Genomic DNA, 13,806 nt, shown 5'->3' with positions numbered 1-13,806 from the left:
CACACAACGATCATAGATTTTATTTCCCCTCATCTTGTCTCTTCAATCTCGCTCTTCATCAAGCATTTTCCAATTGGGGCTAATTAGATTTTGTTTTGAAAAAGAACTCCAAGAAGCCTGGCCATGCGAGAAAGAAATGTGGCCATTTGCAGCCAATAAAATAGACCAATATTTCTTTTGAAGTGAGAAGCAGATTATACCATATTTTCTTCAATGAGCACTAACCTGTAGGGCTGTAAGATGGGAAACTTTCGAAGACGAATATAGTAATCCTTTGTGGATGTGTTTGGACCCTAATCTCGATCAGGTCAAAGCAGGTTGTGGATCTGGTTCAGCACACTTTGAATGAGTTGAAGCAATTTCTTAGGCAGCAGTTCCTATTCAGATCGAGTGTAGATCGTCTCCCCTGATAGGGAGCACTCCCAACGGTGTTACAACCAAGGTTCAATATGTCGACTCATGTCGCCGTGTCGGACCCTGGCGACACGGCGACATGGGCGACATGTCGCCAAAAGTCGCCCGACTTTTGGCAAGGGTTCGATGAAAAATCGAACCCCTGTTTCGAAGGGTATTTCAGGTCATTTTGACCTGAAATTTGACGTGTAATCTAATTTGAGGTCAATAAACACATTGGGAGTGTTATTTTGACCTAAAACATCACCTAACCTAAAGTTTATAATTGGCACATGTCCAGCTATATGCGGGCAAAACTGGAAGTTTGGAAAATTCATATAAACTAATTTAAATATGCAAAGAAAACACAAATACACAATTAGTAAAGAGATGTCTAAAGTTTACAATTCATTATACAATTATGTTGAGAAAAGAGATGTATGGCTCATGCTTCACATATTGTTGCCGACGGGCACGGGGGTCGCCCCGGTGGGGGTGTGAGGGCAGCGCCCCCGGAGCTTTTAGAGGCCCTATCTCACCTTGGCAAAAGCAAACGAAAAATTGGTGAAAAACAAACGAAAGGCTGTTATATATGGCAAATTTAGCGATATATCTACTAACACGGGGGATATATCTCCGACTTAAGGTTTTATCGGTGTCGCTGGCGTGTCACCCCCCAGCGACATGGCGACATACCATGGTTACAACAACAAATTATATAGAACCTTACAAGTAAAAAAGAATAGTAAAAATAATAATATACCGATTAGAGCTACGAGCCAACGATGATCGACTTCTCTTTAGGTTGTCCTCTTGTCACACACTTTGGTTTATCTAGTTAGTGTTCTTGGTTGAGTACTGCTCATCACTAAGTTTTCATTTTAAATTTTTATGTAAAAGCCGCTCCAACTTGAGGGGGAAAAACTTTTCTCTTAGGTTGTTCACCTAAAATATTAAAATGCATATTTACAAAACTTATCAGATTTGAAACCTTCACTTTCCTTCCCTTCAATTCTCTTGTATCCAGAGCATGGAACGAAGCTTCAATGGTTTCGCTCGGTTCGCCGCCCGGCGAACCGAGTGAAATGGTGAATAATCGCCGAGATCTCGGCGGCGAGAAGTTTTCAGTTTGTTCGGGATTTCTTTCCCTTTCTCTCTTTCTTCTTCTTCTCCGGCAAAACAGATCAGATCGGTCTCTTTATCTCTCTCTCTTTCTTCATCTTCTTCTTCTCCTGCAGAAATAGCAGCGGAGCCTGCTACCCACGACTCAAAGAGCAGTATAAAGAAAGAAGAAAAAAAATTTCTGAAATTTGGCCGGAAAATCGATGATTTTCCGGCAAAATTTGGAAGTTCCGCCAGAAAATCTTGGTTTCGCCGAAAAATCGTCGATTTTCCGGCAAAATATTGTAATATCGGGTTTCGACCGCATTTTTGTTTCGCCCTCTGGCGAAACTAGCGAATTCGCCGAAATTTCTTTCCATGATCCAGCGGAAGCCTTTTATTTCCTTTCTAACCATGCAATGCAAATATAAAAAGGCCACAGCGACATATGGAAAACCCAGATCATCTAATCTTCAAGTATTGTTTCTCCACCACAGAAATCACATTGTTCTCTTAGCTTAGTGAGTTACAAATATGTGGCAAGTTTTCTATGCGCTAAGAGTCTGATTGTTATCTAACTTAACCAGGTGAGAAGAAAACCTCCAATCTTCTAATAATTTCTGACAAAACCCCTACAGCACCAACATGCTCAAAATCTCCAGGAATAAAGAGCTAGATTCCAACAAACAAGTGCCCACGCAAAGTACTGTTCCTCTTGGAAGGATCAAAATTTCAAATCAGTCGTCCATGTACCTTGCACACTTGGGTGTTTGGTAACATGCCTCGTCTTCAGCTTCACCACTTTCCTTCCTAATGCATTCCTCAGCCTGGTAGCGTGTAGAAGTACGTCTTCTGGAGTAAGATTCTTCACGCATACCACACGCTCATTCTTGTTTTCTGTAAACATTAGAGAAACTGAACTCAGCATTTGAGAATTTATTGATAACCTTTTTTTGGGGTCATGAGGGGTCAAAGATTCAAGCAGCAGACCAGTCAAACATCTAAAAGCACCTTCTACTCCATCCTCAAAAGAATGGAAAGAGACCATTTTATAAGATTGGTACAGAAATGGTAAATGCATCAAATATCATCTCCACCCCCACAAAAAGAGAGAGAGAGAGAGAAAACAAACTGCACCAGTAGTTCCATGATAATTGTGAAACAGCTGGCACCATCTTATGTTTCCCCAGGCTAGCACCCAAAGCAAAATACTCCGGCTTGGTTGGCGAGGAGTGAGATGAGGAACTCAAAGCTCTTGATGTGAGGTCAGAAAACATTTCCATGTCTACCTGCCGTAGCACAGGGTACCTCAGTTGCCTACATTCGGCATTCCAAACAATTCTTGCCTATCCTTTCATCCCCTTGGAACCTTTACAACACACAACAACAATCCTTTTCCCAACTAAACGGAATCGGCTACTTGGAACTTATGAATTCCAGAAGTTCTACTTGGCCCTTCAGGATGCATCTGCTTTTCCCTGAAATAATTAGTTCTCAGAGCAGAGGAGAAAGAGCAAATAGACAGTCCTTTAACAAACCGGAGTCATTCTACACACATAACACTTGACACTGGCTGAAAAGAGAGCAACTAGAGATAACAGGAAATCTGACAGAAACATTATGAATTTTGGTTTTATTGGTGACACAATCTGGCCTTCAATGTTTGGATTTAGCCTATTCCACCAAATGATGCACATCTCAACACGTGCATCTGCAATAAGAACAGGAAGAAGAAGACCATGTATGGTAGTACTTGCATTCTACACCCTTTTAAGACTGTTTCATTGAACTGGTTGAACAGGTTGTTCAACTTAGTCATGGTTCAATTTCAGTTAAGGTTTGATTTAAGAAATAGTTTGTGCGTAATTTGGCCTGCATATCCTGCCCACAATTTGCCTAGGGAGAATAGTGTTATCGTTTATTTTGGAGTTGTTTTCCATCGTAATTAGGATTAGGGTTTAGGGTTAAGGCCTCCCTATAGATACACCCATCAAGGGGGCTGAGTGAACAACCCAGATTTCAGTATTTTTCTGTGCAAGCTATTGCTGCCTTCTTCATCCTGAAATTCTCAGTTTAGCATGCGATCAAGAATCAGGTGGGATTGGTGTGGGTATCCAGTCTATTGCTTGTCACTGTGAAGCCCAGAAGGTTTGAACTAAAGCTTAATATGTCAAAGAACACCGTAGCACCAAGCTTCAAGGTTCAAATTTTGAGTCTCCATCAGTTTCAGCCATTAACAAAGCAGCCAACAAGCCAGTTCAGCACAGCAGTGAGTTAACTGCGTTACCCAACCCCCAACTCTGTTCCTAACCTTTCCCCAAACCAAGCTTCTGCTTCATTATTTTCATCTCAGAAAACCTAACTAAACCCACCCACAGCCTGAATCCATCATTAGAATTCCTTCATAATCAAGCCAAAGCATCAACATATCACCGCCTCCACTTGATCTAGCCTACACACCAAATCATACCCTAAAACTAATCTCTTTCTTGGCATATCAACTTCTCGACGACCCAAACTCATTACAGTACATTACAGCCTCAAATAACCATCAGTTCTCATCAGATTGCAACCACAGCACCCTTCCACAAACCTCCAAATTTGATATCCTACGCAGTCCCAAGCACACATTGAAGTCCTAGACTCCCCAAAAGCCTAAATTTCAGTAACCAAACTTCCCACCATCAGAACTTGGATCAATACACTTTTCCAACCCTACATTCTATCCAAATCCCAGCGCAGATTCCTACTGGAATCCTTAAATGCCCAATTTCTTTCTTTTTACAAACCTGAAACCCAAATCTGTCCAATTCAAGTTGGTTCATTTGAGATCTTGGTTCATTGATCCTTAGTTCTAAGGGTAAATCCCCAAACATTTATGACGACATACTGTCATCTTACATTTCAACCCCCAAAGCTCTATTCAAATTCAGATGTTATTTTGAAGTTCCAATGTATTCTGAACTTCTACAATAACTCACCCTTTTCCCAACTTAAATGGGGTTGGCTAAATAGATCCTTGCAAAGAAATAAAAAATTAATAATAGAAGTCAAAATGAAGGGGCACAACAACTACAGTTATACTCAATCCAAGCTACCTGTGACCGGTTACATGGATCCTTGGTCTCAAGTCAGTTTTGTTCAACATCATGCTTGAGCCAAGGCTTAGACTATGGTCATTTTAGGCCTTGCCCTAGCTCTTTTAACACCTTCAATCTGGATCCGGTAACTCCTCCAAACTGGATAATCCAGAAGCCTCCATTAAACATGACCATGCTACCTTGGATAACTTTCTTGTAGCTTATGTTGAACCAGACCATTCCTTATTGTATCCATCTATCTCATCATCCTCATCTCTGCCACATTTGACTCATCTACATGATGCTTCTTAATCTTTCAACACTCCATGCTGGACATCATACCCAATCTTGTGACTGTCCACCTTCCTTGCTGATGATAGATTCTAGGTATCTAAAATTACCACTTTGCGGAATCTCTATCTCATCAACTTTTGACCCCACTCATGGCATAGCATGCCTCTATAGTTGCAGCAACTATGGGGCATCACATTTATTTTTGGTAAATTGGGACAATGATGCTTCTCCTCCATTCATCTCCCATTTTTCCAGAATCTCATTGACCAGCTCAGAAACCAGGAGTCTAGGATATGCTACAAATTCCTAAGTTCTTCCATACTACTGTTGGGACCATCTAGGCCTAGAGAAGTTGAGCATTTGCCCCCCCCCCCCCCCCTTCCTTGAAATGGTGAAGCAAAATTCATGAAAAAAAGAAAAAATTGTCTCAGTCAATTCATTGTATTTAGCTTGTTTCAATCTGACCAAAATAAAGGTATTTGAATGAATTAGATCCTGCAATTTAATATGCAGCTAAAATCCAAACCTTGACAGCAATGTCGAAATTACAACATCATTCTGCCATGCGGCTCAAATTTGTGGGACACCATGGTAAGCTTAGACATATAAATCACATGTACCAACTACAGGTCATAGGTGGAAAAACTTACTGTAGAAGGCCTTCAAATGTGGATGTTGACCACGAATGAGTTCAGTGACAACCTCTAGCTGAGGATTGCTCTCTTTGAATGCTGGCAAATGAGACTCCATAAAAGCCCTACAATATCAAACTAAAGTCAGATGAGTTGGAGAGATGATGGCAGGAAAGCACGAGATATGGAGAGCATTCAAAACATAAATACAAATAAGACATCTCACTTTTGATGGTTTATCTTCCTGATACAGTAAGTGACTTTAACATTCAAATGTCATGCACAAATAGAAGTGCCTTAATCTAGGACAATAAAGACAACTCCCTTCATTTTCACAAAACTCATGCCAAATGCAAGATTCCAGATAAAGGACGTGGCATCTTAAGTTTGCAAAGAACATAAAGCATCAAGTTGAACTTATTATGCCTTTGCAATCCAATGATTAGGAAGGCAATGAAGGTCATTTAAGTATCACTTTTCATTTCATTATTCTGACACAGAAATGTTTTTGCAAGAGGTATCATTTGTAGAATATTTCTACTTTACTACGTCAAAATAATAGAAAAACCATACTAATGTCAAGACCCATGGATTATGGCCAAAATTTTATTTTTATCAGTTAAAAAAGTCACTCTAATAAGTACATGCTCAAAAGCTATTGTAAAAAAGTCATTTGATTTTGAATTTTGAAAAGCAACTCTCCAACCCACCACACCCCAATCAGCATCTTGCCCTACAGCCCACGGCTAGTTGCCCCCACAGATCATCTCCGCCCAGCAACAACAAAACCACCACCACCCTTTTTCACTCTAAACCCCGTCACTGACCTATGCTCCTGCACATGAAATCCAGTTTGAGTTCTTGCCAGTCACCACTCTTTGCAATCAATACAAGCTCCATATTGTCACTTCAATATCACCAGTGATATTTGACTAAACTATTCAAGTGTTTCAAAGATTAATGCCTGCCTTGTTGCAATTACCAGGTGCAGATTCACCTCGGGCTTAATTTACAGTTCGTAGTGAATTACCATTTACCACTGGATTGTTATTCATGACTCAAGTTCCATGTTCATTCGTGTCTCCCCACTTCAGAACCCATGCCATCATCCAAAGTTCACATTCCCAAGCCCTAAAAACTGATTCTCATGTCAGATTCGTTAATCAGTCTTATATAATTCTTCCTCACTTCCATGATGGGATGAGTTTCCATTGCTGAATCATCATTTTGGTACCATAAATTCCTCCAAAACGTATGGGTATTGCCAGAGAAGTTGAACCCTTGCCTCAAATTGCTAATTTGAATCCACTTCCGGAGATGACATACAATGGGATCCAACAATCAGGTTCTGCAATGCAGTTCCTTTTATGGCGATGAGAGGTTTAGGTTTGCTTGATTTGTGAACATTTCCAATGGAATAGAAGGTGTCCTCCTTCCACCTCATCTTCACATCTACATGGTTGGATTTCTGGTTGAAGCTGAAAGATTGTTGAGATGGAAGCTGGGTGAAGGGATTTCACTTAAGTGTCATAAATGTCATTTACACCAAGATGGTTACCACAATTTCTAATTCCAAACTTCATTATGTCAAATTTTACCAAATGGTTTTCATTTATATTTCCATCCAAAATATTTGTCATCAGTGAATTTTCAAAATAGGCTATAAAGAATATGAAAAACAATACCAAAAAGAGCCTTAGTAAACCAACCACTAGCATAGTTGGATGTAACTCTTTTTTTTTGGGGGTATAAGTCGGATGTAACTTGATGTCAATGTTTTTCAAAAAGGTAATATTGAATGTGCCAGGAAATGAAAGATTTTCCAAGTAAAGAAAAAACATAATACAGTTCACTGAAGGCAGTTCTCTAATGTTCTTCTATGTCAACTGGTTTCTAGCATTTTCTAATACACTGATTTTTAGGAGGGTGGGCTCAGTTTTGGTGAATGCAAGCATTGCATTAGTGGATCGGGGATCACTATTTCCATTACTTCTTACAGTGCTTAATTTAGGATGGTACAATTTTAGGTGAAGAGATCTTCAATGTGACCTAGTAAAATCAGGGTTTTGAGCTTTCATAAGGGAGATAGTAAGAGTTAACCTTGGCTCCTCCAGCAGAATCAGGGTACTACGCTGAAGCATGGTTGAAATTTTGTCATAAAGATTGAGATTTAGCAAAATATTTTGGTCGAAGTTAAAAGATAGCTCATGTCAAGAAATGCAGAACTTCAATAAAAATTTCACAGGTTTGGCCAATTTTTATTTTGACTCATTTTGGATCATATTAGTAGAGAACAATGCATACAAAAACTCAATTCCAATTGACTTGGGTCAAAATTTAAACCCATTTTATAAGTTTTGGGTTGCTTTATCTGTCAATAGGAACAGAAGAAATAAAAAGATAAATCCACTTACATTTCTTGGTGGAACAAAGTGTAGAGACTACTAAACACTTCAACAGAGATGATTTGTCCCAGACCTCTATGTGGTTCTAACAAAAAGTTGGACGAGTGGATATGGAAAGGATATTTCAACCTTAGTAATACTTTTGTATTTGACAATATTGTATCATTTGCAGAGCAGTACTTGTAACATTTTGACATTATGTTATATTAAATGATTTATCTTCATTCCTAATGCATATTTTACTTATTAGGAATATTATGAGTTCTAATAGTAAAGTATGTGTAGAAAAGGTTATATTGAAGAAACCATACAGCAAGGTACAATATAAACTGCCAAGCTGGAGTACAACTTTGGTAGCCATTTTTTTTTTTTAACAATTCAACCATGCCAATGTGTTTAAATATGCTTATCTAGGTTTTCCTTAAGTCTGGACTAAAACACAACCATCTAACAGCATCAACTGGTCAACCTAAACTTGCAAAATTCCAACTGAATTTCAATCAACAATCAAAAAATGTTTCAAAGTTGAAACTCAAAACCTTGGTGAAAATAAGTCCATTGGACTCAAAAATTGGCAGGGACAGACTTTCTTTTCGGTTATAGGAACACGATGTTGACAGACAATCTTTTTCACATAATTTATGCACACAATTCTATAACAAACAAAATTTGCCAATTGTGGTTAGCTTATTCCTATAACGTAATATCTCTTCCATATGCTCAAATAAAACATCAAGTAAAATACACACCTGATGCCGCGACTACTTCCTCCCCAATCAGAGTAGCTCACAATCAACTTTTGGAGTTGCCACATACCCCTTAGAGCCATCCCCCAGTGAATGTTTTAGCTTCAAACCGATGCAGAGAAATCTTGCTGAAACAATAAAGAAAGTATTGCTTTATAAATAGCCCAATGCCTTTCTCAGACTTGAAACAACAAGTGCAGAAGCATAACACTGAACACGTAATCTAAAGGACCTCAACAATAGATCTAGAATATGATATTTTCACTTGAGGTTCCTCTGTTAATGGTGGACATCTGAGTCAAAAACAGGTTAGATGCATTTCGGATCAAAACAGATAAAGATATCACAGATGGCACAAAGCAAGTTTGGTAGGAAATCAATAGGAACGCGACCCAAATCTTTTAACTGAATGGCAATTCTTCACTAGTTCCGTTTATCACTGCCCACCTGGCTTTACATGGAACTAACAGGGTTTACAGGTAATGGATACAAGAGAAATCTTATATCTCTGAGAAAGCCCAAGTCGTGTTCTCATTCAATCAAAACAACCATAAAAATTAAAAACACTAAACATCAATCAACAGAATAGATAGAAAATTTTGAGGTAATTCGAAACAATTTGGAACGTTTATTTGAAAATGTGGTCAATGGAGGTCTCGAATTAATCTATAACGAAACTGATTTTCCGATAAGTAAATGTTTACCAAAAACTCAAAACACTAGCCGTAGAGAGGAGAGGAGTGAGTTTACCTCCGGCTTCGAGGACTTGGTAGGGCAGCACGGCTGGCTATTGAAGCACAAAGATAATTGAGAAATTTTTAACGCCTCCACCCCTGAGTGGTTCACTAAAATTAATGCTGCCTTCGAGTTATCTAATTTACCAATCAGACCCCTAAGGGTGAAAAATATATCAATGATACTCTTTATAGTTAAGAAATGACAATTAGGTGCTAATGTAATGTAAGGAAGTTAAACGTTTTTCAAAAAGATGAGAATAACATTAAACGAAAGCCCTTCCAGTCAATTTGTTTTTCTATCTTCCTTGATCGTTTATAATTTCTTCCTCCCAAGCATAAATCTTCATATCTTCATGAAGTTTATAGATATGATTTGTCTATAGTGTTTTTAAATTTAAGATGTAGGGATAATATTAGAAATAGTAAATGAAAGCTAATTAAGACTTAGAAGATCTTAATAATAGGGGGCTGACTAATAAATTGAATAACTCAAAGGGTGACATTAATACTAAAGAGTGACTCAAGGGATAGAACTGAAAATTTTCCAAGATAAATAAATATATATATATAGTTTTTTTTGATTTATGGAGTCTACTTATTTTGAGCTAAAACTCTTAATTGTCTACTAAAATGGAAAATGTTACAAACTACTCACACTAAGTTTTTTTAAAAATTATATAGTAAATTACAGATTGCACGATTTAATGAAGCTTAAACTCTAGGTTGTAGCTTTAATGCCCTAAATTATAAATTGCATACTCTCAAAATTATAAGTTACACGCTCATCAATTTTCATCCAAGATCCTATTAAGTTAGAAATGAAATATTCATATTACCCTCATTATAGTATAATGACCAATCTACCTCCATTTAAACTCTTTCACAAGTCACACCCAAGTCCCAACCCTTATGTGGGTGAAGGGAGAATCTCCCTACACCTAATTATAAACAATAAAAAAATTTAACAAAATCTAAGTCATGAAATGACGACTAATAATATTAATGAAATTTTGGTTGGAGTGGGCTGGCTGGGCTGGGCCATTTGTGGGTTTCAAGCTGTCCGATTAGCTAGAATAGGGATTTGGTTGGGCTGCAAGCCTGCAACCCTTGTACATCAGTTATCTAGAGTCCGGATCAGCGACCAGTAGGGACCCTATCAGTAGGGCGTTTTGAAAAAAAAACTTTTTCATCGTGGGACCCACTGGTTTTTGTGGTCAGGAGCCATAGGAGAGCACTCTGTGTGCTCCCGACAGGGAGAAGATCCGGATTCAGCTATCTATACTACCAGTAGGGACTAGGGAGGCGTTTATGATCCCCTTGACACAAATCTCTCTGCTCCATCATAATATCATCATATATATGACTGAATGATTTTTTATTTTTGCTGATCATAATTCTATGCTTGATGATACCATAATTCAACCCAAATGGAAATGAATGAGTAAAGCTGCTTCTCCATGTATTTTTTACACAATTCTGAATACTAAAAGATGAACTGAGAGATACTATATACCTTATCCAAGTAATCCTCTCTATGACAACAGATAAAAAGGAGAAAAGCCAACAAGGGTGGGAAATGTTGATTGTTTGGGAGCCTTTGAAAGTTTCTGTGAAGGAAATTGGAAGGAGTGGGTTTCTTTCATAAGTAAATTAAATTGAAAATAAATAATTTTGGTATTGTTTAGACTCTTAGATATAAACTACCAGACAAGAAGCTCTGGTGAACATCCACCTCATCAACTTACAAGTGGCTTTCTATATTTTTTTGGCTACTTGGGAAGATGATGTGATAATTTCAATCAATGGGATATTATCAATTACAAATGATGTCGATCAATTGTTAGTTTATTTTCCAATTTGAGTGTGTGTTCTATATTATCTGAGAATCTTTGTCTATTTATCATGCGGATATTTTTCTTGTGATTCTTCGATCGTAACATGTGATATTTTCTAGATGGAAAAGATCACATCTATGAGAACAGAATTTTTCTATACATAAACATATAATTTTAACTAACTTTTAAAGCTACAGAAACAAAATTGAACAAAACCTAATCTTTTGTTTCTTCTCCATGGAGGTAAACCTTTTGGCCAAACCACACACATACGAATAGAATTGGATTAAATTTTAAAACCACCCTCTATGCGTGTGAAATGGATCTTGGAGAATATGTGCGATAACCATAAGAAAAAAAATGTGTGCTGAACAAATTTAGAAAATAAAAATTAACCGACGTTAGCCCCCCTATTTTGACCACATGATGTTAGGTTGACTGACTAATCATTTCTTAGAATGTTTTATTTTCCTTTCTCACTGTTAGGGAGAAACTAAGAATTAATGATCTCACCTAATAGAAAAATGAACAAACCAGGTGTTTGGTTTCCTAGAAAGAATTTGGTGAGATGAGACTAACATGATTACATTCCAAACTACGTTGGGGTTCGAGCTTTGGTCTTAGTTATTAATTAATTAAGCCATGCATATATACATAAGCTTAAGCTTAGATACATGGATATGGATGGATAGAAAAGATAACCAAGAAACGTATCTCACATTCCATGTTCCCAATCGCACTAATAACAACACTAACAGGTAGGTTGGTGTGGTGGAGCAGGTGAGAGGGACCATCACTAACTATAGAAAGAAGGAAGGAAGGAAGGAAATAAGGAATGCAAAGAGATGACCTTATCACCTAAACTGATCTAATAATTCAGTGTTTGGTCTTGTACTTCTCAGTGAACAAAGTAGGTGAGGTGTTAACCACACCATCTCCCACACGAAAGTTAATACTACCTACAACTATAACTTCTCATAATTGAAAATGCCACTTACCAAACGCTTCTCTTCCTTTAATTTATTGTTTTATCACTTCTTTTTTGGCCGCCATCCAAATTTTTCAGTGAGTTTTCCATTCACCTACTATAAATAAAAATATATTCACGTATATCCCTCTCTCTATAATAATATTTTTTTAATCGAAGAGTTCTCCAATAAATATTTAATGAGTTATTTAATGAGTTATAAATAAATTCACTGATCATGGAGAGAAATTCTCTCCAAGCAGAAAACCCAAATACCAGAAAAGAGAGAGACTTTCCTCCTTGTATACATGTTTAATTATTTATAATTAATTAGTTTAGGTGATAGTACAAATGTGAAATTGATTGATTAATAATATAATAATAATAAATTCTAGTGGCGCAAATGATGCTGCCATGTACTTGTCATTGGGGTGTCTGTATGATGTAGAACCTTCCACAGTATTTTTTTTATATTGAGAAAATGACAAAAATTAAAACTGAAAATACAAATTAATGGGAATTTGGATTTTCTTTCTCAATTTACCAATAATGACAAACGAAAATTACTATTAAGATACAAATTAATTAGCACGACGGTTGACACCTTACTCATATTTCTGTCTATGTATTTTTCTTCTCCTCCTTATTCTATTCTTCCAAGAAAAATTTACAAATTACATCTCTAAATTACCCCTATACCCCCTTATCACATTGGAGAGACAAATTCCAATTCAAAGAAGAAAAAGAAAAAAGAAAATACTACTGCACGGCTTGAGCGTGAGATAAGCAGGACGGTGATGATGATACCAGATGACTTTGAGTAGATGGAAAGGAAGAAAGAAGGAAAGAAGGAAGGAAGGAAGGATCAGACGTCGGTGCTGCAAGGTTGGGAGAGTTGGTATTTCATACCGGCGTTGACGGTGATACCGGCGGCAGGATTCCCAAATCTGATATAAGCAGGACAATTGACGTTGATGATATAGTGACCGGAAACCCAGGTTCCCACCTTCCATCTGAGCTTCCCATCTACCCTGACATGGATGAGTAGGTAACCGGAAGCTTCATCCTGATTCAGTGAAGCAGCGAGGTAGGGAGCAATTGGTACGGAGTTGCCGTAGATGAAGGGTGACCAAACGTTGATGTCCTTGTGACCCTGATAGGTTTGGAGCAAGAGCGTTGGGAGAGTGATCTGCTGGTCACGATATATACCGTAGATGTCTAGCTTGTCGTAGTAGATCCCGATCTTATCATTTGGGTTCCGCGACTGTACCGTCACCTGTATGCTTGATGTCAGATAGTTGGGAGAAGAAACGTTGAATTGGTAGACCGTCACGTCCTGTAGAGTGAACTGAGGCTTCGTCGGCCGTAGGATCAACCACACCAGGAGTATTACTAACAGAACCAGAAAGATGAAAAACAGGATGGCCGCGAAGATTCTCTTTATCCGCTTCTTCCTCTCGTACCCATGGTTCCCACAATCCTTAGCAGACATGGTGATTTCTGAAAGGGAAGGAGACGCACCTAGCTCTTACAGAACAGGAAGAAGAAGAAGAAGAAGAAGAAGAAGAAGAAGGAGAAGTGAAACTGTGAAAGCTGTAAGAGTAAAATGAGGAGAA

At 37.9% G+C, this 13,806-nt stretch overlaps 2 protein-coding genes across 2 annotated transcripts; both read right to left on the bottom strand.

The window, feature by feature from the left end:
* Positions 1-1,909: 1,909 nt before the first annotated feature.
* LOC149028069 (large ribosomal subunit protein mL43-like) lies at positions 1,910-9,478 on the bottom strand. Its single transcript, XM_089168317.1, has 4 exons — positions 9,402-9,478; positions 8,655-8,779; positions 5,519-5,625; positions 1,910-2,391 (listed from the first exon to the last, which is right to left on the bottom strand). The coding sequence occupies exons 2-4, from the start codon at positions 8,732-8,734 to the stop codon at positions 2,219-2,221; spliced, it is 360 nt and encodes a 119-aa protein (XP_089024443.1). The 5' UTR covers positions 8,735-8,779; positions 9,402-9,478; the 3' UTR covers positions 1,910-2,218.
* A 3,386-nt stretch (positions 9,479-12,864) lies between these two features.
* On the bottom strand, positions 12,865-13,806 carry LOC149028068 (NDR1/HIN1-like protein 1). The gene has a single exon (XM_089147672.1). The coding sequence runs from the start codon at positions 13,680-13,682 to the stop codon at positions 13,056-13,058; it is 627 nt and encodes a 208-aa protein (XP_089003798.1). The 5' UTR covers positions 13,683-13,806; the 3' UTR covers positions 12,865-13,055.

This window comes from Hakea prostrata, chromosome 1 (assembly GCF_041222555.1).
Source record: "Hakea prostrata isolate BN-2017 chromosome 1, UWA_Hpros_2, whole genome shotgun sequence".
NCBI classification, from domain to species: Eukaryota; Viridiplantae; Streptophyta; class Magnoliopsida; order Proteales; family Proteaceae; genus Hakea; species Hakea prostrata.
This window is presented reverse-complemented; position numbering and strand designations above follow the sequence as displayed.

Coding starts and splice junctions, on each gene's coding strand:
- LOC149028069 (XM_089168317.1), bottom strand. CDS start 8,734: ATGGCTCTAAGGGGTATGTGGCAACTCCAAAAGTTGATTGTGAGCTAC. Junction 5,626..8,654: donor GGAAGTAGTCGCGGCATCAG/GTGTGTATTTTA, acceptor TTGATATTGTAG/GGCTTTTATGGAGTCTCATT. Junction 2,392..5,518: donor ACATTTGAAGGCCTTCTACA/GTAAGTTTTTCC, acceptor TAATGTTTACAG/AAAACAAGAATGAGCGTGTG.
- LOC149028068 (XM_089147672.1), bottom strand. CDS start 13,682: ATGTCTGCTAAGGATTGTGGGAACCATGGGTACGAGAGGAAGAAGCGG.